Source organism: Heterodontus francisci, chromosome 13 (assembly GCF_036365525.1).
Source record: "Heterodontus francisci isolate sHetFra1 chromosome 13, sHetFra1.hap1, whole genome shotgun sequence".
Classification (NCBI taxonomy): Eukaryota; Metazoa; Chordata; class Chondrichthyes; order Heterodontiformes; family Heterodontidae; genus Heterodontus; species Heterodontus francisci.
Window position 1 is genome coordinate 33,992,390 of NC_090383.1, and position 22,516 is coordinate 34,014,905.

The following is a 22,516-nucleotide window of genomic DNA, read 5'->3' on the forward strand; positions in this document are numbered from 1 at the left end:
ATAGATTATTTAGCAGTGGTGGGTTTAGGAGCAATGGCTCTGATCTGATAATGTGGTGAAGTATGTACTGACTGAGTTTAAATAGATTGATGGGAATAAATATAAGCAGAGTTGTCTCCTGAGTTACGGACAATCCCGTGCCATATTTCATTGCCGGTTGCAATCCATGTTTAACACTCTAGCTTAATGAATATTAATATAAAAATATCAGTCAGGGGAAATCAGGGCTGTCAAAAAAATTACTTAATTACTTACTTGAAGTTTTCAAGCAACCTGCTTAACAATTTGCTTTACTGATGAACACAGAGCTTGGTGAGACTTAGATGGATCTGTTAAACATAGTGGGTTGCTAAATAGAGTGATAACAGAAATTTAGTGCAAGTGGGAATTTGGAACACAGGGGAAAGGTATTAAGTAATTTAAAGCAAGGGGCAACAGTAAATATATGAATAATTAATTAGATTTAAGGGCATGTAATTAAAGTTAATGATGTAAAGAATACCAGCATTAAAGGGATCCGAATTGTATTAAACAAAAAATCTGCTGCACATAAATAATAAATAGGAGTAAGGGAATACTGAACTGAAAACATATATATAACATAGGTTGGTAGACTTTTAAGTAAAATGATTTTCAGTGCTGAGGATGATAACACCTTAGGGAAGCAGTTGAGAGCACATCCATGACACCTTGGGGCAAATGACTGCATGGAGTAGGGGTGGAGTAGGGGTGGGGGTTGGTGGTGTGCACACAGCAAAGTGTAGAATTGCAGTGGTCGTAGGAGACTCAGGGGGATGGACAAGCATTTCTGCAATCACTGACATGAATCCTGCATGGTATGTTGCATCCCTGGTACAGAACATTTTGAGGGGGTAAGGGAACAGCAAAAAACCATAGTCCATGTGAGAGCTAATGATATAGGAAGGAAAAGGATTGAGGTCCTGCAGTCAGAGTTTTAAGAATTAGGGCTGAAATTAAAGAGCGGGATCTCAAAGATAATAATCTCGGGATAACTCCCAGTGCCACTCTATAGACAGTATAGGAATAATAGGATAACTGGTTAACACGTGGCTGGAGAAATGGTGCAGGAGGCAATGCTTCAGGTTCCTCGAACACTGGAACATGAGGGACCTGTTCAAAATGGATGGGTTGCACCTCAACAGAGCTGGGACCAATGTCCTCATGGAGAGGTTAGTGAGTGCTGTTAGGGAAGGTTTAAACTAATTTGGTAGGGGCTTGGGCATCAGAATGAAACATTAGAGAAGAGAAACAAGGTGCACTCAGGACTGTGAGAGACAAATAGCACTTGAGTAAGGAATAGTTCAGAAATAGGAATTAAACAGGGGAGAAATGTGAGGTAGTCTAAGATGGATTTGGATGCATGTGCATAAATGCACGTAGCATGATATATAAGGTTGGTGAGCTGCAGGCATAAGTTGCCACAGAGATTATAATATAATGGTAATTATAGAGACCTGGCTACAAGGTATTCAGGAAAGATATGGAAGGACAAAAAGAAGTGGAGTGGCAGTATTGATCAAATAAACTATTATAGCACTGGAAAGGGATGATCTAGTTGAGGGAGTCAAAGGCAGAATCTATTTGGTTAGAATTATGGAACAATAGAAGAGCTTTTATGCTACTGGATGAATACTGTAGGCCACCAAGTAGTGGAAAGGAGATAGAGCAAATTTGCAAGCAAATTACAAAAAGATGCAGAAACTATACAGTAGTAATAATGGAGGATTCAACTGCCCTGATATAAACTAGGATAGTAACAAAGGCGTAAAGAGGGGGAGTAATTCCTGAAATGTATGAAAACTTTCTTGATCAGTGCATTTCTAGTCCAATGAGTAAGGAAGCAATGCTGGATCTAGTTCTGGGGAATGAAGTGGGGCAAGTGGAGCATGTTTCAGTGGGGGAGCTTTTGGGGAACATTGATCATAACCTCATCAGCTTTAGAATAGTTTGGGAAAGGACAAGGAACAATCAAGCATCAAAATTCTTAATTGGAGGAGGGCTATTTTCAGTAAATTGAAAAGGAATTTGGCCCAAATGGACTGGAATCAAAAATTGGTAGGTAAAGCAGTAATTGCACAACAATTCCTTCAAAGAGGAGTTGATTCAGGTATAGAGTAGACACATTCTCAGAAAGGGTAAAGGAACGGCATCCAAAGCTAGAGCCACCTGGATGACTAAAGATTTCGAGATTCAAACAAAACAAAAAGAGAGCTTATGAACAAAAGGGCCTATAATAACAGTAGATACAGATGGGATATATCCTAGTCTACGGAGGGAAGTAAGGGTGGAAATTGTGGAGTCTCTGGCTACAGTCTTCTTACCTTCCTTCATTTATGGGAGTGGTGCCAGAGGACTGGAGGTTTGAAAATGTTACACCCCTGTTCAATAAAAGGGGGGAAAGATAAACCTGGCATTTACAGACCAGTCAGCCTAACGACAGTGGTGGAGAAACTGCTAGAGCCAATGGGCAGAATTTTATCCAACCAGCAGGAGTGGGATTGGAGGCACAGGAGCCAATAAAATTGGGAGGGGGCTCGCTGATCCTGAAATCCAACATCATGACGTCGGTCCCAGATTTTGTCAGCAATGTGAAAGGTCCAAGGCGGCATAGCCACTACGACGCAGCAGGATTTCAATTTGATTTGCTGAGCAGGTACTTAATATGCATTTGCATGGACCCCAGTCAAAGTCCCGTCTTCACATTGAGGATACCCACCATCATGTTGTGTGGCACTACCACTGTGCTAAATGGGATAGATTTCGAACAGATCTAGCAATGCAAAACTGGGCATCCATGAGGCACTGTGGGCCATCAGCAGCAGTAGAATTGTATTCAAACACAATCTGTAACCTCATGACCCGCATATCCCCCACTCTACCATTACCATCAAGCTGGGAGACCAATCCTGGTTCAATGAAGAGTGCAGGAGGGCATGCCAGGATCAGCACCAGGTGTACCTCAAAATGAGGTGTCAACCTGGTGAAGCTACAACCCAGGACTACTTGCGAGCCAAACTGAGTAAGCAGCATGCAATAGACAGAGCTAAACGATCCCATAACCAATGATCAGTTCTAAGCTCTGCAGTCCTGCCACATCCAGCTGTGAATGGCGGTGGACAATTAAACAACTAACTGGAGGAGGTGGCTTCACAAATATCCCCATCCTCAATGATGGAGGAGCCCAGCATATCAATGCAAAAGATAAGGCTGAAGCATTTGCAACAACTTTCAGCCAGAAGTGCCGAGTTGATGATCCATCTCGGCCTTCTCCTGAAGTCCCCTGCATCACAGATGCCAGACTTCAGCCAATTCGATTCACTCTGTGTGATCTCAAGAAATGACTGAAGACACTGGATATTGCAAAGGGTATGGGCCCTGACAATATTCCGGCAATAATACTAAAGACCTGTGCTCCAGAACTTGCCGCGCCCCTAGCCAAGCTGTTCCAGTACAGCTACAACACTGGAATCTACCCAGCAATGTGGAAAATTGCCCAGGTATGTCCTGTACACAAAAAGCAGGACAGGTCCAACCCGGCCGATTACTGCCCCATCAGTCTACTCTCAATCATCAATAAAGTGATGGAAGGTGTCGTCGACAGTGCGATCAAGCAGCACTTGCACAGCAATAACCTGCTCAGTGATGCTTAGTTTGGGTTCTGCCAGGGCCACTCAGCTCCTGACTTCATTAAAGCTTTGGTTCAAACATGGACAAAAGAGCTGAACTCAAGAGGTGAGGTGAGAGTGACTGCCCTTGACATCAAGGCAGCATTTGACTGAGTATGGCATCAAGGAGCCCTAGCAAAGCTGAAGTCAATGGGAATTCGGGGGAAAACTCTCCGCTGGTTGGAGCCATACCTAGCACAAAGGAAGATTATTGTGGTTGTTGGAGGTCAATCATCTCAACTTCAGGACGTCACTGCAGGAGTTCCTCAGGGTAGTGTGCTAGGCCCAACCATCTTCAGCTGCTTCATCAATGACCTTCCTTCAATCTTAAGGTCAGAAGTGGGGATGTTTGCTGATGATTGCACAATGTTCAGCACCATTTGTGACTCCTCAGATACTGAAGCAGTCTATGTAGAAATGCAGCAAAACCTGGGCAATATCCAGGCTTGGGTTGATAAGTGGCAAGTAACGTTTGCGGCGCACAATTGCCAGACAATGACCATCTCCAACAAGAGAGAATCTAACAATCTCCCCTTGATATTCAATGGCATTATGATCACTGAAGCCCCCACTATCAACATCCTGGGGGTTGCCATTGACCAGAAACTGAATTGGAGTAGCCATATAAATATGGTGGCTACAAGAGCAGGTCAGAGGCTATGAATCCAGCGGTGAGTAACTCACCTCCTGACTCCCCAAAACCTGTCCACCATCTACAAGGCACAAGTCAGGAGTGTGATGGAATACTCTCCACTTGTCTGGATGGGTGCAGCTCCAACAACACTCAAGAAGCTCGACACCATCCAGGACAAAGCAGCCTGCTTGATAGGCACTACAAACATTCACTTCCTCCATCACTGATGCACAGTGGCAGCAGTGTGTACCATCTACAAGATGCACTGCGGCAAAGCACCCCAAGGCTCCTTTGACTGCACTTTCCAACCCTACAACCTCTACTACCAGAAGGACAAGGGCAGCAAATGCATGGGAACACCACCACCTGCAAGTTCCCTGCCAGCCAGCTTCATCAACAGGAAGGGCTTTCATTTAATCAATGTTCAGCTGGTCTGCGACAACCAAGAGCCCACATGCTTCAGCTTTTCCCACTCCTGACTCGCTTTTAGGGATGGATTCTCGGGGACATGGCTACAGATGCATGTGAGAAATCCTCACACTGTAGCAGAGGAAAGTTACAACACCTGCCATAGGTTCACCCGAGCAACCATTGAGCAGGCTGTTGGGCTGCTCTCGATGAGGTTCTGGTGCCTGGAGCCCAGCAAGTGTCTTGAGTATCATGGTGGCCTGCTGTGCTCTGCACAATCTAGCGCAGCAGAGGGGGGAGGCCTTGCACCAATAGGACATGATTGAATGCCAGTCCTCATCTGATGAGGAGGATGCTAAGCAGGCAGCGCAGAATGATGAAGCCCTTGTACTGGAGGTGACACAGACAATCTTATACATAATCAGTTCCTGCCACCATGATGCCCAAACCAAGTGAACTCAATAAATACCTCACTATATTACATGTGTCGCCTCTTTCCTATCACTCTCCCATGCCTTGCGCTTAGGCGCACGCACAGACCTGAGAAGGTGATCATACACGGCCTGCCCCTGCACGCACAGCCCATTGAGGGAGCAAGCATGAAGGTGGCATCTGACAGGGCAACAGGGAAAGCATGAGAGATTCTCACCAATGAAAGTGACCTCCATTTATTTAAACGTTCACACTACCCAATAAGAGGACCCCATCGATTACAATGAAAGACGAAGTCCGATCGTAACTTTCAAAACTTTATTGAGGTAAGTAATTGTTACAGCTTGACTTCCTCTCCTTGATGTAGGTTTTCTCCAGTGCCTGAAGTGTCTTCACTACAGCAAACAACTCAGCCATGTTAAACGAACCGAACTTTGCGTTACAGCTTGGGGAAAAAACGGACCGAACTTTGTGCGCCGAAAATGAACTGAACTTTGCACGCCAAATCCAGCCTCCTTTATACTTGTCCGGTAACAACCACCAACCCCGCCTCCCCCTTGTTCCTAATTGGTCTGCAGACTTCTGCAATTTTTGTGGTGTCAGAGCCTGATTGGTCTGCTCGTACCAGCAAGTTTCACATTCCCCCCCCCTTCATGAAACCGTTAGCTGCAGCTGTCCTGTCAGTTTCGGCCTGTTAGTTTTCTTTCTAGACTGTGTCTGTTAGTTGATTAGTCAGCCGATTAGCTTTTCTTTAATCTGTTCCCACAACCAAGTTGCACACACCATGAAACTCCAAGTGTGTCTAGGTGTATTTGTTTATGTGCTTCCTTGAACTTCTACAAAGTGCTCCCCCTGCGCTGGCAGCTGGGATGGAGGCAGGCTGCTGAACGTGCTGCCTCGTGGCTTGGGATGACTTTGGAGGGCGTGCTTTGGCTGCCTGAGGCCTGGAGGGCCCTGGCTGGCTGAGGGGCTCCCACACAGTGAAGGAGCCTCCTCAGTTGGCAGAGCTACTTGAGTTGGAGTTACTGGTGGAGGGGCTGAGTAGCCACCGTCCATACTCAGAGCATCGTGAGGGCAGCCCCCAGGTATGGAGGTCAGCCTCTCCGCCTCCCTTTCAAGGCTCACTTGAACCTCCCTGTTGACTATGGAATGACGAGGATCTGGAGAAGACCAGGCACCTCGTCCCCCTCTCACTTTGCCACAGCTGCGTTGAGCTCATGGCCAAGGTGAGGGTGTGCAGGTCCGTATGCATCTCCTGGATCTGGCTCTCCAGGAGGGTTGCCAACCTCTTGATGGAGGAAGTCTTGTGTTCACATGCCTGAGATATGGCAGCACCCATGTCATGGATGGACTCTTCCATCTTATTTGCCTCTGGCACCTCCATCAAATGTTCCCTTACCTCTCTCTGCAACTACAGCATGTTCTGTGCTGCAGACACCAAAGGCTTGTCATCAGCAGGAGTTCAGCATGGACCAAGCCTCCCACAGTCCTCCGACTGTCAGTGGCCTCTGTCAGCTGCTCGGACACACGTGTGGTTCTTTCACCCGCTTGCGACCCTGAATCTAAGCCCGACTGCGTACCCACAGTGGTTAGCACCGCAGCCTCACAGCTCCAGGGACCTGGGTTCGATTCCGGGTACTGCCTGTGTGGAGTTTGCAAGTTCTCCCTGTGTCTGCGTGGGTTTTCTCCGGGTGCTCCGGTTTCCTCCCACAAGCCAAAAGACTTGCAGGTTGATAGGTAAATTGGCCATTATAAATTGTCACTAGTATAGGTAGGTGGTAGGGAAATATAGGGACAGGTGGGGATGTTTGGTAGGAATATGGGATTAGTGTAGGATTAGTATAAATGGGTGGTTGATGTTCGGCACAGACTCGGTGGGCCGAAGGGCCTGTTTCAGTGCTGTATCTCTAATCTAATCTAAAAAAAAATTAGAGTCTCTGAGCTGGTGGAGAGTGCAGGGGAATGGTGTGAAGGTGCACTCTCTGAGGATTCTTCCTCCTTGTCCTCGAAGGACAGTGGGATTGCAGCGGCACCAGTAGACTATCTTCCCTCCAAGATGCAACGATCTGCATTAGAAAACACCAACAATTCGGGGTTCTGCTGCATGGATCTGCCCATGACAACCATGCGTGATGTGATTCTCTAGAAGGGCAGTGGTGGGCACATGGACACAATGCCTCCTCACGCTCCTGGGTGGATATTCCAGTCTCTGCATTCTGCTATGGAATGGCTGCCTTGGGAGCCCGCTAGTTCCAGGGCCTCCTCCTCTGCCAGAGTCAGTTCTTGGATGTCGGGATCCCAATTCCAGTCTTCACCCTTTCCCTAGTGTTGTGGGCCATTTTCTCCTGCAAGCAGAAAGAGGACACTGTTAGTCTTTCCATGGAGACCAGCATGTGTTTTAGTGGCAGCCCTTTGGCCCTTGATGGGGGCTCCTGAATTGCTCCTCCTTACGTCTGCTCTCAAGGGATATACGGGGGCAAGCCAGGACAGAAGGCTGGCTGTCTTGGTGGTGCAACTATGCATCTGACCTGATCTGCTGTTGCCTCAGCCTCTTGCCACCCACTTTGCAGCCATTCCCTGACCATGTCACACTCCCTCCTAGGTGGCAACATGCAAACCCCAATGATGTGTTGGGTATGGACCGAAGGAGGTCATTGATCCTCGTGGCACTGGACCCAGTTTCGGAGGCTGACCCCAGAGCTGCTGGCCTCCTCTGTGATTTCCATACAGGCTTGCTTGGACAGGCGGTAGGGTCACTTTCCTGCCGTCCCTTGGAAAGAGGACCTCCAATCATTCCCTTACAGCCTGGAGTAGAATCCGCAGGGAGGCATCACTAGACTGTGGGCCACTCAGTTTCTTCCACCTGACATAGTCCCTCTTGGCTCCCAGTCAGCTCCTGGCTTTATGAGGCCTTGGTCAGCAGCATAGCAGCAGAGTCTCCAGCTGGGAGGGAGGAGGGTCAGCAGCACAAGATCTCCAACCAGTGGGGGCAGGTCAACAGCACAGCAGCACAGGGACCCCAGTCAGGGGCGTCAGCAGCACAGGGTCTCCAGCCAGGGGGTTCAGCAGCACAAAAGCATAGAGTCTCCAGCCAGTGGGGTTCAGCATCACAGCAGCACAGGGTCTACAGTCAGCAGCACAAAGGCAAACCAGGATCCAGCTCAACAAGTGAAACAGCAGTTCAAGCAGGACTGGCAGTGCTTTAAATATGGCACTAGCACCTGGGTTTTTCTCAGCTGACGACACCATCGGCGTCTCGTCGCCCGCTCCTTCCACCAATGGGTCAGGCCCCGCGCCTCCTGCATTCAAATAGGCCGGCCTGCCATGATGTGCAGCAACGCCACCCTCATCCAGTGCTGTTGGTATTTAGAAAAGTATAGGCTAATAAATGAAAATCAGCACAGATTTGTTTGAGGCAAAGTGTGCTAAATTGATTGAGTTATTTGCTGAAGTAACAGAGAGGATTGATGAGGGTAGCACAGTTGATATGTATAAGGACTTTCAAAAGATATTTGGTAAAGTACCACATAATAAACTTGTTTACAAATTAAAACCTGTGGGATTAAAGGGACAGTGGCAGAGGTTTAAGGAGGGAATTGCAGAACTTAGGCCCGAGGCAGCTGCAGGCACACCATCAGTAATGGAGCAATGAACATTGGGAATGCATAAGAGGCCAGAATGGAGGAGCACAGAGATGTCGGAGGGCCCCAGGGCTGGAGGAGGTTACAGAGCCAGGGATTGGCAAGTACATGGAGGGATTTAAAAACAAAGATAAGAATTTTAAAACACCACACCATTGTTTCATCGTTTAAGTGACTATGCCGTTAATTCAGCAAATTCAATCTCACCATTGATTTTAATGGGGAAGCTCAGCTATGATTATTAGTTGTTCAACCCTTTTGCCAAGGGTCTCTGTGGAGCAGCTTAAAAGTCTCAGCAAGTTGTGGTGTGGTGTACATAATGGCATATGTCACTCAATATAATTTCTGCATCAACGATGTGAGATATCATGGTGCAAATTTTCAGCAAGTTCAGGCCTGTTATGATATGCTGAAAAGATCTACTGCATGTCACTGTACACCTATCTGAAGCTATTTTTTATTTGTTTCATATCGCAGCAACCATTACGAATCTGGCATCAATAATTGCATTATTTTTTTGGAAACCACGACCGGATAATCTGCCAGTGTTTTTTGTGTTTCCTTTTCTTTGGGGAATGGCTGATGCTGTATGGCAGACACAGACCAATGGTACGTTGACAGTTATAAGTGACAAGATACTGTAATTATTAATTTTGCTTTTACATTTCCATTTTAATATTGCATCAGAAGGACTGTAGCAACACTACAAAAAGTAGAGATCCAATGGGCTTGATTTTAAAGGCTCTCCGATGCTGGGAACGGTGGCGGGGGGGGCAATGAAGATAGCAACGGAGGAGGCCCACCCCCAACCCCGATGCAAGGCAGGCCCCGTACCGATCTCGGCGGCGGCAGTGAGGCCTCGTGGCGGACGCCCCGCCGCTTGGCGATAGGACCATAATTTCCATATTTAAATTAATTTATCTACCTGAATTAATGAAGGTCCCGTCGCCTCCTTATTTACCGCACCAATCTTCATTCGGGCGGCCGGCAATGCCGTGCCTTCAAATCCCTGTTCGGGGAAACGAGGGGGGAGGAATTTAAAGTCTGACAGATCCTGACATTGGGAACAGCAGTTTCTGAACTTCAGACAGATTCGGAATTTTAAAAGGGCGCCGGAAAACCCTGAATTTGTTCGAAGTTCAGTAATTGCTGTTCCCAATGTCAGGATCTCTCAGCTGTGAAACTAACTTGCGATCTTTTTTAAAAGCCGGTCTGACAATGCGGAATTGCTCATCTCCCGTTACGGAGCCCTGGGTACAGTTTATATCCGCGGGCCAGATGGAAGCCTTTGGTGGTCCGGATCCTGGCCTGCAGGCTGTATGTTGGGAAACCCTGGTTTGATGTATTGTTGTGTTATGCTGTGCTCTGCACAAGCTGGTGCAACAGAAGGGAGAATCTGTGGAAAGTGAGGCCGTCCTACAGCGTGATGCCTCCTCCTCCAAGGAAGACTTGGAGGAAACTGCAGACGAGATGGACAATAGCAAAATAACTGAGGAACTGCAGGCAAGGCGCAATAACATATGCGCCATGGAGGCTCATGAGTCTCAAGTACAGACACATTTCTCGTGAGCCTTCCTTAGATGCCCATGTGAAAAGTTAAATCTTTTCCCTCCTATAGCCCTTTTGGCCATTCCTTGAATGCCCTTAAGATCTCATTGGGCCCATTACAGCATCAGTCCAAGGCATAGATTGACCTCAATGACCTCACACGATCTGTATTTTTGCATCACATTCTTCTCAAGAGCACTCCAGCTGTTAAAGGCTCAATAGCACAGAAATCAGAACAGGAGTAATTTTGTGATGCAACAGACTACATTTAGGCAAGGATGTGACATAAGACAATAAACTATCACCCAGTGATATCAAAGTGCAGTTCGGTGGATTTACGCTCCTGTGTTGTGCTCACCCTGCGCAAGCAGCTGATGTGGAGGCAGGCTGCTTACCTTTCTGCTCCATTGCTTTCGATGATGGTGGCATCCTCTGGTTGCTTGAAGCCTGGAGGGCCTCAGCATGTGGAAGGGCTTCCTGCCCCTGTTTTCACGGCCTCATGAGATGCGAGTGTCACTGTCAGAAGGGCTGATGACCCGCCGTCCACACCAGGAGTGCCTTGAAAGGAGTCCCTAGGGACTTCAGGCAGCTGCTCCTCTACCCTTTCAGGGCACACTTATCCCTCCTTGCTCACCTGAAGAGCATGAGCATCTGGCAAGGACTCCAGCATCTTGTGCCCCATCCAACTATTGCTGCACAGAGCTCATGGATGAGGTGATGGCATGCTGGTCAGCGTGCTTTCCTTCATCCACTGGACAGTATGCTGGATGTGGCTGTCCATGAGGGTCACCACTCTCAATGGAAGAGGCCATGCACGCATACGCCAGAGACATGGCTGCGCTCATGGCCTGGATGGACTCCTCCATCATCCACGCCTGGGTGGGCAAAGCCTCTGGAACCTCCAACAGATGCTCATGCACCTAATGCTGCAGCATCTGCCGCCTTGTTGATGTCTCCTGAGGCGTGTCATTAGCCTGAAGCTGAGAATCACCGTGCCCTTCCACAGTCCTCCAACTGGGAGTGGCCACAGCTGTCACTACCTCCGTCAGCAGTTCAGGTGCATCCGTACCGTGCTCACCAGATGGTGTCACTGTTCCTACGCACGATTGAATGGCCATCGATATGAGAGTATCTGCACTGGTGGAGGGTGCAGTGGAGCACTGTGATGCTGCCTCCTCAGATGCCTCTTTCTCCTCTGAGGTGCCAAGCTCTCCTGCAGGTGCAGCTGCTGCTTTGTCTTCCACTTGACCTACAAGAGAGAGAGAAGAGTGAAGTGAGGACACTGCGTGTTCCATCACCTCCTTCTGACAACCCTTCAACTGGAGCTCCCTGTGTTCAGTGATGGGGACAGGAGTGCTACAGTTGTTGCTCACCAGATGGTTTCATGGTCTTTTACATTTGTTTACTCGCTGTCTCATGGCTCCACACCTGCCTCACTATCAGTAACAGGCTCTCCTGCTTTCAGGCTGCCAAGCTCGATCGTCTCCTCTTCCATTGGAGTCAGCACTGTGAGAAATGGTACGCCTTCTCCAGTCCTTCACCTTTCACTGCTGTTGTGAGCTCTCTTCTGCAATACAGAAATATGCATTGTAACTTGCCCATCATAGCCACACTGCACGCCTATGTTGGTGACAGCCTCAATGTCCATCATTGTGCCACAGGGACATCTGCTGCATTTGAGTATTCAGTATTGGCAGTGCAGCGGTCAACTCTGACCAGGGTCCTCCACTGAGAGGCCACTGTGCATCTGAGAGCGAATGCTGGTGCCTGGATATGACCGATGACTGGGTGGGCACCATCTTCTCACATTTCATGTGCACCTTTTGTGACATTCAAGGTTGGGAGGTTAATGCTATTCACTCACCTTTCCTGACTGCATCAGATCATTTATTTTCTCTGGCACTGCAACCACGTCTGCAGAACCACCCTATAGCTGCTAACCTTCTCGGCGATCTCCAGTCATGCTCTCTTGGTCTGCCTTGCTGGCCTCCTCCAGAGTTGATGAGGGAAGAGGACTTCCACCATGCCTTTGCCGCCTGGAGAAGAACCTCGAGGCAGGCATCACTGAACCTGAGCGCCACCCGTGCTCTACATGCTGCTGCTATTTCACTGCCGCCACACTTATCAGGCCTCCAATTCACTCTCCTCTGCTTATGCTGCCTTACCACAAAGTGCAGCCTCTCCTGTAAATATGGCACCTGCTTGTTAGGTGACGATACTTGCCCTCCCACCCCATTCTGTGTTATTGGCTGGCTCCCATGTCTACTGGCCACTAGTTGGACAGCCCCATCAAATTTGCATTCCCTCTTCTGCTGCCCGCCTGCATGGCCATACCGCCTACTTTGCATCCCAACATTGAGACTTCCTCACTGGTGGCAAAATACTGCCCATTGACCCAGTGTTCTAGACTCCCAGCCAGGAGAAACATTTTCTTAGCATCTACCCTGCCAAGCCCCTTAAGAATTTTATATATTTCAACTAGATCACCTCTCATTTTTCTGAACTCCAGGGAATATCGGCCTAATTTCCTTAGGGAAGGAAACCAAATCTGCACACAGTGGGCTGGATTTAGTTGTGGTGATGTGCTCCCGGTGCCAGCTGAAAAGGCATTGGGAACCCTGCCTCAGGCTTTCGGAGCCCCCCGGCATGATTAAGTGCCCGGCACTGGGATTCCTGTCCCTTTAAGGACAGGGATTCCCGCCTCCAAGGGCTGCTGTCCAATCAGAGGGCTGGCAGCTCAGTAGTATCGTCAGCACCACTGTGAGCCATGGCCACTGCCGGTACTACAAAGGCTTATCAGCAGGCCCAGTACTGGAGAGGAGGTAAGTGAGGCGGGGGTTGCCGGGGCCAGTCTGGAGTGTGGGGTGCTGGATGGGCGTTGAGGGTGGGGTGTTACTGCAGGGGTTGCCTTAACCGTAGGGGGACCTCTGTGGGCCATGGATTGCCCACAGAGGAGGCCCCTCCAAGCCCATAGGGAGGCTGCCTCGTTTCACTGGGTGACCTTGCCACGTGGTGGGCGCCCCCACGCTGCTGGTTTTATTCAAGGCCTCAGTTGGCCTCTGGGGGGAAAGCCGTCTTCAGCCTTTCCTGCCATTGACATTATTGAGGGGCAACAGGGTGACGGGCCCTCTGGCTCCACCTCCCATCGTAATTCCATGGGTTCCCCACTTCTTAGCCGTTCTCCGGGGGGCCCAATAAATTCCGCCCAGAGCTCCAGGTGTAGCCTCACCAATGCCTCTATACTTATAATAAAAACAGAAAATACTGGAAATATTCAATAGGTCTGGAAGCATCTGTAGAGAGAAAAACAGAGTTAACGTTTCAAATCTGTGACTTTTCATCAGAATTGGGTAAAGTTAGAAATGTAATAGGTTTTGAGCAAGTGAAAGGGGGAGGATGGGAAGAACAACAAAAGGGAAGGTCTGTGATAGGGTGGAGGGCAGGAGAAATTAAATGACAAAAGGTTTCATGGTACAAGACCAAAGGGAGTGGTAATGAGACAAGTAAAGAAACAAAAGATGTGTTCAAAGGATCTGTGAATGGCAGGATCCTGAATAGCTGCCGTCCAAGTGCAAAGTAAAGGAAATAAGAAAGAAAGCTCTTACTTGTGGACTGAACGGAGGTGTTCCGGAATGCGGTCACCCAGTCAATGTTTAGTTTCCCCAGTGTAGAAGAAACCATATCGTGAGAAGCAAATACAGTATCTTAAATAGAAAGAATTACACAAAAATCACTGTTTCACCTGGAAGGAGTATTTGGGGCCTTGGAAACTGAGAATGGAGGAGGTAAAAGGGCAGGTGTTGCATCTTTTGCGCTGGCATGGGAAGCTGCCATGGGAAGGGAAGGGGTTGTTGGTGCTGATTGAGGAGTGGACCAGGGTATCACAGAAGGAACGGTCCCTTCAGAATGCTGAAAGGGGAGAAGAAGGGATGATGTGTTTAGTGGTGGCATCATGCTGTAGGTGCCAGAAATGGTAGTGGATGGTCCATTCAACACAGAGACTGGTGGGGGCGGAAGGTGAGGACAAGGGGAACACTATCGTGGTTCTGGGAGGGAGGAGAAAGGGTGAGAGCAGAAGTTCGTGAAATAAAACAGACATGGTTGAGGGCCCTGTCAATCACAGTGTGGGGGAGCTCTTTGGTGAGGAAAAAGGAAGTCATATCAGATGCGCTAATAGGGAAGATTGCATCATCTGAACAGATGTGACGGAGACTGAGAAATTGGGAGAACAGGATGGAGTTCTTACAGGAAGCAGAATGTGAGGAAGTGTAGTTAAGGTAGCTATGGGAATAAGTGGGCTTATAGTGAATATTGGTTGATAGCTTATCCACAGAAATGGAGGCAGAGAAGTCAAGGAATGGAAGGGAAGAGTCAGAGATAGACCATGTGAAGGCAAGTGAAGGGTGGAAACTGGAAGCAAAGTCGATGAAATGTTCAAATTCAGGGTGGCAGCAGGAAATGGTACCGACACAATTGTCAATGTACTAGAAAAAGAGGAAGGGGGCCTGTGTAGGACTGGAACAAAGAACGGCACAAAAAGGCAGGCAAAGCTATAGCATCCATGTGGGTAGCTATAGCAATACCTTTTATTTGAAGGAAATGAGTAGAGTTGAAGGAGAAGTTGTTCAGTGTGAGAACAAGTTCAGTCAGGTGGAGGAGAGGTTGGGCCTCCAGTCAAGGAAGAAGCAGAGAGCTCTCAGACCATCCTAGTGGGGGATGGAGGTGTAGAGAAGTTGGAAGTACATGGTGAAAAGGAGATGGTTAGGTCCAGGAAACTGCGATTTACATGTACTTGTTTCAATTTAGTATGCTGTATTTACTGCTCATGATGTGGTTTCCTCTATATTGGGGAGACCAAACGCAGACTAGGTGACCGCTTTGTACAAAAACTCTGTTCAGTTCACGTGTGACTCTGAGCTTCCAGTCACCTGACATTTTAATTCTCTGCCTTTCTCTGACTCTTACCTTTCTCTCCTTGGCCTGCTGAAGTGTTCCTTAATTGTTGGTTTGGTTTTTTTAATATAATATAATGAAAGCAAAATACTGCAGATGCTGGAAATCTGAAATAAAACCAAAATAGTGCTGGAAATACTCAGCAGATCAGGCAGCATCTGTGGAGAGAGAAGCAAGGTTGATGTTTCAGGTCAGTGACCTTTCATCAGGACTTTCATCAGGTCCCATCGAGTCCATGCCGGCTCACTTTAGAGCAATCCAGTCCGTCCCATTCCCACTCTATCTCTGTGGCTGTGCAAGTTTATTTCCCTTAAGCGCCTATTCAATTTCTTTATGAATCATTGATTGTCTCCACTTCGAAAACCTCATGGTTTCAGGTCATTACCAGTCGCTGGGAGAAAAGTTGTTCCTCACATCCCCCCTTTATCTCTTGCCCAAAACCTTAAATCTGTGTCTCTAGTCCTTGTACCATCAGCTAATGGGCACCGTTTTTCTTTGTCTACCTTATGTCATAATCTTGTACACCTCTATCAAATCTCCCCTAAATCCCCTTTGCTCCAAGTGAATGTCAACAGCTTCCCAACCTTGTAGTTAAATTCCCTCATCCCTGGAACCATTCTGGTAAATCTCCTTTACACCATCTCAAGGACTGTTACATCCTTCCTAAAGTGCGGTGACCAGAACTGGACACAATACTCTAGTTGTGGCCTAACCAGGGCTTGATAAAGATTCAACATAACTTGCCTGCTTTTGTACTCAATACCTCAATTCATGAAGTCCAAGATCCCATATGCTTTGCGAATTATTCTCTCAATATGTCCTGCCACCTTCGAAGATCAATGCACATGAACTCCCAGATCCCTCTGTCCCAACCATTAGAACTGTGCCATTAAGTATATATTGCCTCTCCCTATCCCTTCTGCCAAAATGTATCACTTCACACTTCTCTGTATTAAATTCCATCTGCCACTTGTCTGCCTGGTCTGCTAGCCTTCTATGTCTTGGTGTTGTTGATTGGTATCATCCTCACTGTTTGCCACACCTCCAAGAGTGGTATCATCTGAAAATTTTGAAATTTTACTCTGTATTCCAACATCCAAGTCATTTGTATATATATCAAAAAAACAGTGGTCCTAGCACTGACCCTTGGGTAACACTGCTGTCTTACCATCCTCCAGTCTGAAAAACAACCATTTACCATGCCTCACTGTTTTCTGTCCTTAAGCCAATTATTTATCCAAGCTGACACTGACCCTCCCATTCCATGACCCTCAATTTTGTTAACCAGCCTTTTATGTGGAACTTTGCCAAATGCTTTCTTAAAATCTATATAGAAAACATCCATAGCATTCCCTTCATCAACTTTCTCTGTTAATTTCATCAAAAAATTCAATTAGATTAGTCAAGCATGATCTGCCTTTTACAAATCTGTGCTGGCTCTTTTTAATGAACTCAAACCTCTCCAAGTGCCTGTTGATTTTTTTCTCTGGTTATTTCTTCTAAAATCTTACCCACCACTGATGTTAAACTAACTGGTCTGTAGTAACTAGGAACATCTTCACACCGTTTCTTGAATAAGGGTGTCACAGTTGCCACTCTCCAATCCTCTGGCATCTCCCTCATTTCTAGGGAAAATTGGAAGATTATGGCAAGCCTTTCTGCTATCTCCACCTCCACTTCCTTTAGCAACCTGGGATGTAAGCCATCCGGACCAGACGACATATCCACTCTAAGCATAGCCAGCCTTTCCAGTACATCCTGCCTATCAATTTTCACCTCATATCTCTACCATCTCCACTTCTACCAATATTTTGTCAGCATCCTCTTTCTTAGTAAACACCGATACAAGATACTTATTAAGTATTCTAGCCTTGCCTTGCACTTCTAAGCATATATCACCTTCCTTGTCCCTAATAGGCTCCACCTCACTCTTACTACCCCCTTACTACTTACATAGCAGTACAAGATTTTTGGGTTCCCTTTTATGTTAACTGCCATTCTAGTCTCATATTCTCTCTTTGCCAGTTTTAGTTTCCTCTTCACTTCCCCTCTAAACTTATTGGCTGGAATTTTATGCCATCCCAGTGAGCCGGATGCTGGTGGGTCAGGTGACGTAAATTTGAGCGGGAGGCTCAGGGGCGCCATCCCGACCCGCTCCTGCCTCCGCCCCACTTTACCTGGGCTGGAGGGTGGGGATGGGGTGCTGGATATGGGCCACCCGCCCCAGGCCAATCAAGGCCCTTAAGTGGGCACTTAACGGCCTTCTCCCGCCTCCACGGGGATTTTACCTGTAACAAGCGGGCGTCTGGGAGACGTGAAAAGCTGCCCAGTGAAAGCTGGTGGCCTCTCAGCGCTCTGGGGGTGGGCCCTGACAAACGGGCACAGGGTGCCCGATTGAGGGCTGACCCACTTCCCCAACCACCTCCAGGATCCAGACGCCCCCCTTTCCCCCAAACGACCACCCTTGCCCTGCCAGGGCGCGACTGATTTCCCCAGCGAGGCAAACCAAACTTACCTGCACTCCTGGCTCCATGTCCTCGACTGGGCTAGAGTCCCAGCAGTGGCCACCACTTGCAGTGGCACAGCTGGGACTAAGAGCTGCCGGCCCGATGATTGGCTGGCAGCTCAATGAGGTGGGACTTCCTCCCTCAAGCAGGTGGAAATCCTGCCTCGGACCAATTAAAGCCCAGGGACCCGTAAAATGCGGGTCGGATCCCAGGCTGGGCGGAAGCGTGCTCGCCACCGACTTTTACGTGAGTGGCCAGCTTCCGTCCACCCTGTGTAAAATCCAGCCCAATGTATTTGGCCTGGTTCTCACTTGAAGAATTCACTTGACATGCATCATACACCTTTTTTTTTGTTTCATCATATTTTCTATCTCTTCCCCGCATCATCCAAGGAGCCCCATTTTTGGTTCCCTTACCTTTCGCCCTTGTTGGAATGTATCTAGTCTGTACCTGAAACATCTCTTCCTTACAGATAATTCATTGTTCCGTTACAATTTTCCTCATACTTTGATTCCATTTTACCCTGGCCGATCCATCTCATCCCCTTGAGGTTATCCCCCTTCCAATATAGAAGTTCTACTTAAGATTGTTCCTTGCTCTTCTCCATTCCTAATCTAAACCCTATGATACAATGATCACTGTTACCCAAGTGTTCTCCCACAGACACTTGGTCCACTTCATTTCCCAGCACCAGATCCAGCAATGCCTCCTTTCTAATTGGACCCTGAACATAGTGGTCATGGAGGTTCTGAAGACTTTTCAGAAATTCCACCACCTCCTTTCCCTTTATTCTAACATTATCCCAATTGATATTTGGGTAATTAAAGCCCCCCAATATTACCACTCTGTAGTTATAGAGTCATCGAGAGATACAGCACCAAAACAGGCCCTTCAGCCCACCGAGTCCACACTGACCATCAACCACCCATTTATACTAATCCTACATTAATCCCGTTTTCCCTCTCACATCCCCACTTTTCCCTCAATTGTCCTACCACCTACCTACACTAGGGGAAATTTTTACAATGGCCAATTTACCTATCAACTTGCAAGTCTTTGGCATGTGGAAGGAAACTGGAGCACCCGGAGGAAACCCACGCAGTCACAGGGAGAACTTGCAAACTCTGCACAGGCAGTACCGAGAAGCAAATCTGGGTAGCTGGAGCTGTGAGGCTGCGGTGCTAACCACTGCGCCACATCTCTGTGATTTCCCTGCAGATTTGCTCTTCTATCTCTCTCACTATTTGGAGGCCTATAGAATAACACCGGTAGTGTGATCATATCCTTTCTGCTTTTCAATTCTAATCAAATGGATTCTATCTTTACCTCCTCAAGGACATCCTCTCTTTCCAACTACGATGTCTTACCTGATCAGTACTGCCACTTCACCTCCCTTTTTCCTGCCCTACCTTTTCTCAATACTTTGTATCTGTGAGTATTAAGCGCCCAGTCCTTACCATTTTTATTGCCACTACATCATAAGGAGAGGATAAATCATCAAGCCTTTGGCTTTCTGCCCATTGATGAAAGGACACCCAGAGAGTTTGAAGAGATCTCTGGTACGGAAGGTTCCTTTCTTAAGTTGAGTGCCAACTAGATTCAGAAACATTACTCATCACAATAGTGTGATGTGCTTTGAAATAGGTTAAGATTCACTGTGAACGTTACCATTTATAAAAATATACGTGCAGTAAACAAACCTGTGAATTTATAAGGGGCCTGGTCTCACTAGTGTTCATAAGTTCACCTTTTGAAAGATAGAAGTGCAAATGCTGACACATGGGGGATTTTAGTTACAAGGTTAGGTTGAAAAAGTTGTTCTTAGAGAAAAGGAAATTGAGGGGTGATTAATAGAGGTGTACAAGAATATGACAGGCTTAGATAAGTTGGACAAGGAAAAACTGGTCCCATTAACTAATGGTACAAGGACTAGGGGACACAGATTGAAGGTTTTGGGCAAGAGATGAAGGGGAAATATGAGAAAGAACTTTTTTACGTAACGGTGTTAATGACCTGGAACCTGTTGCCCACGAGGGTGGTGAAAGCAGAGACAATCAATGACTTCAAAAGGAAACTGGCTGGTCACTTGAAGGAAATAAACTTGCAGGGCTATGGGGATTGAGCAGGGGATTGGGACTGACTGAATAGCTCTGTGGTGAGCTGGCATGGACTCGATGGACCAAATGACCTCCTTATGTGCTGCATATGACTCTATGTGAGATCGCAGTATCCAGTTCACATGGAGAGGAGTTTTTATTGTTGTAACCACTGATTGATGCTGTCGTGTGACTAGATATTGGGTAGTAAAGGTAAACTTCTGATCAGAACACAGCATCAGTTTTCGGGAAAGACAGGGGTGCGATTGAATGCGAGAGAATTTCCATCGCAGACCCAAAGTTTGAGAACTTAGCAAGTTCACCTGGCTTTTCTTCCAGCATTTTTCACTTGGCTGAATGGTCAACTCAAATCTCTTCCTCCAAAAGATGAAATTGATGGCTATAGGTTGTCAGGTCCATAGGATTTGTTGTCACTTAGTCCAATTAATTTCTTTACTTTTTCTGATTTCTTTAAGTTCCTCATCCTTGCTAGACCCTTGGTTCTCCATTATTTCAGGAATGTTTTATATGTCTTCTACCATGAAGATAGATACAAAGTATTTGTTAAATGTCTCTGCCATTTCCTTATTCACCATTATAATTTCACTTGTTTCTGTCTCTAATGGGGCCACAGTTACTTTCACTAATCTTTTCCTATTTACATACCTATGGAAATGCTTACAATCTGTTTTTGTGTCTTGTACTTATCTACTCTCATATTCTCTTTTCTCTTTCCTTATCAATTTTTTGATACTTCTTTGCTGAATTCTAAAATCCTCTCAATCCTCAGGCTTACTACTTTTTTGGTAACATTATAAGCCTCTTCCTTTGATCCAATATTATCTATAACTCCTCTTGTTAGCCATAGTTGGAGCACTTTTTCTTTGGGATTTCTGTGCCTTGAAGGAATGTATATTTCTTGCAAATTATGTACTAATCCTTCAAATGCTAGCCATTGCTTGTCTATCATCATATCTTTTAATGTAGTTTCCCAACTTAGCCAACTCGCCTCTCAAACATATGCAGTTTGCTTTGTTAAGATCTAAGACCCTTGTTTCAGACTTAACTAAATCACTTTCAAATGAAATCATGTTATGGTCACTCTTCCCTACAGGCCACTTTATTACAAGGTTATTAATTAAAACTTTTTCATTGCACAATACTAGATCCAAAATAGCCTGTTCCCTAGCTGATTCCTTGACATAGTGATCTAGAAAACTATCATGTATACATTTCATGGGCTTGCCCTCCACACTATTACTGCAAATTTGGTTTGCCCAGTCTACAACAAAAAAACAAAGAACAGTACAGCACAGGTCTAAGTGAAGATTAAATTCCCCCATGATTAATGAATTATCCTTATTACATGCGCCTCTAATTTCCTGATTCTACACTACAATTGTTGTTGGGAGGCCTATAAACAATTTTCAATAATGTTTTCTGCCCCTTGGTGTTTCCTAGCTCCACCCAAACTGATTCCACATCTTGATATTCTGAGCTACGATCCTTTCTATCTACTGCTTTTATTGCATCTTTTAACAAGGATATCCCTCCTCCTTTTTCATTTTGCATTTCTCTTCTGAAAGTTAAGTATCCTGGAACATTTAGTTCCCAACCTTGGTCACTTTGCAACTATGTCTCCATAATGGCTATTAGATCAAACCTTTTAATTTCTGTCTGTGCTATAAATTTATCTTATTTGTTGCAAATAATTCACACAGGCAGATATATTGGGCTGGATTTTATTTTCCTGCCACTGGGAGTGGCAACGGGCGAAAAAATTGTGGCCTGCATCTGAGGGCCACGCGGTGGCTCATTATAATATCTCATTATAATATGTAGGGCGACTGCACCCCCAATCACATGGCGGGGGCGGCCTCGGCGATGCTGTGAATGGCATCAGCTGTCTCTGCGCAGGCACTGGCACTGTTTTTAAAGGGCTACCAGCCCTGTTCAGAAAATGCACAGTTGCTCCCATCACCCCCCACATTACACTAAAAATAAATTTTTGGCTCATTCCCTCCCTGCCCCCCTCCCAATACACTGAAATTGCAGTTGACCCCTCTCCCCCCACCAACTGCACAAAGTGAGCTATTTTACCTAGCCCACGACGTCGGGTTCCGAGGTGGGGGGGCTGGGATATGGGTCCATGGAGGTCAACCCAGGGAGGGCCCGGCCCGATCCTCCCGGCGGCGGCAAAGCTCTGTGGCGCCACTCCCCGCCCCCACCCCCCACCGCCATTGGGCAATGAGAACTGAATCTAAATATTTAAATGAATGACTTCAATAAATTTAAATAAACTTACCTGAAATCTTCTGGGCCCGCCGCGATCTTTGGTGTGGCAGTTGTCACTCGCGTGCCTTCAATTCCCCGTCCAGGAAAAGCCTAAGTGACACTGGTGGAGAGGTGGGAGGAGTTACGATTTTCAGTGCGGGGGTGGGGGTGGCGAACGGGGTCAAATCAACATAATGGCTGTAGTGGACAGTGGGAAGGGGTGAACTTTAAACTTTGTGCAGTCTAGGAGGGGGCGAAGGTCAGATTGAAAAGGTGTTTTCGGGGGGGGAGGAGGGGAAGGGCAAATAATTAATATAATTGTTATTGGGGGGGGTGG

At 46.9% G+C, this 22,516-nt stretch overlaps 1 protein-coding gene across 4 annotated transcripts in view; it reads left to right on the forward strand.

Annotated features, from left to right (window-relative positions):
* Positions 1-22,516, forward strand: part of unc93a (unc-93 homolog A) — a 220,418-nt gene that overhangs the window by 194,782 nt on the left and 3,120 nt on the right. For 3 of the 4 annotated variants that reach the window (XM_068044637.1, XM_068044638.1, XM_068044640.1), the window contains one exon: positions 9,279-9,410. The exons of the other annotated variant lie outside the window; for it this stretch is intronic. In XM_068044637.1, coding sequence (XP_067900738.1) covers positions 9,279-9,410 — 132 coding nt within the window. The remainder of the gene's footprint in view (positions 1-9,278; positions 9,411-22,516) is intronic. 4 annotated transcript variants of the gene reach the window in all.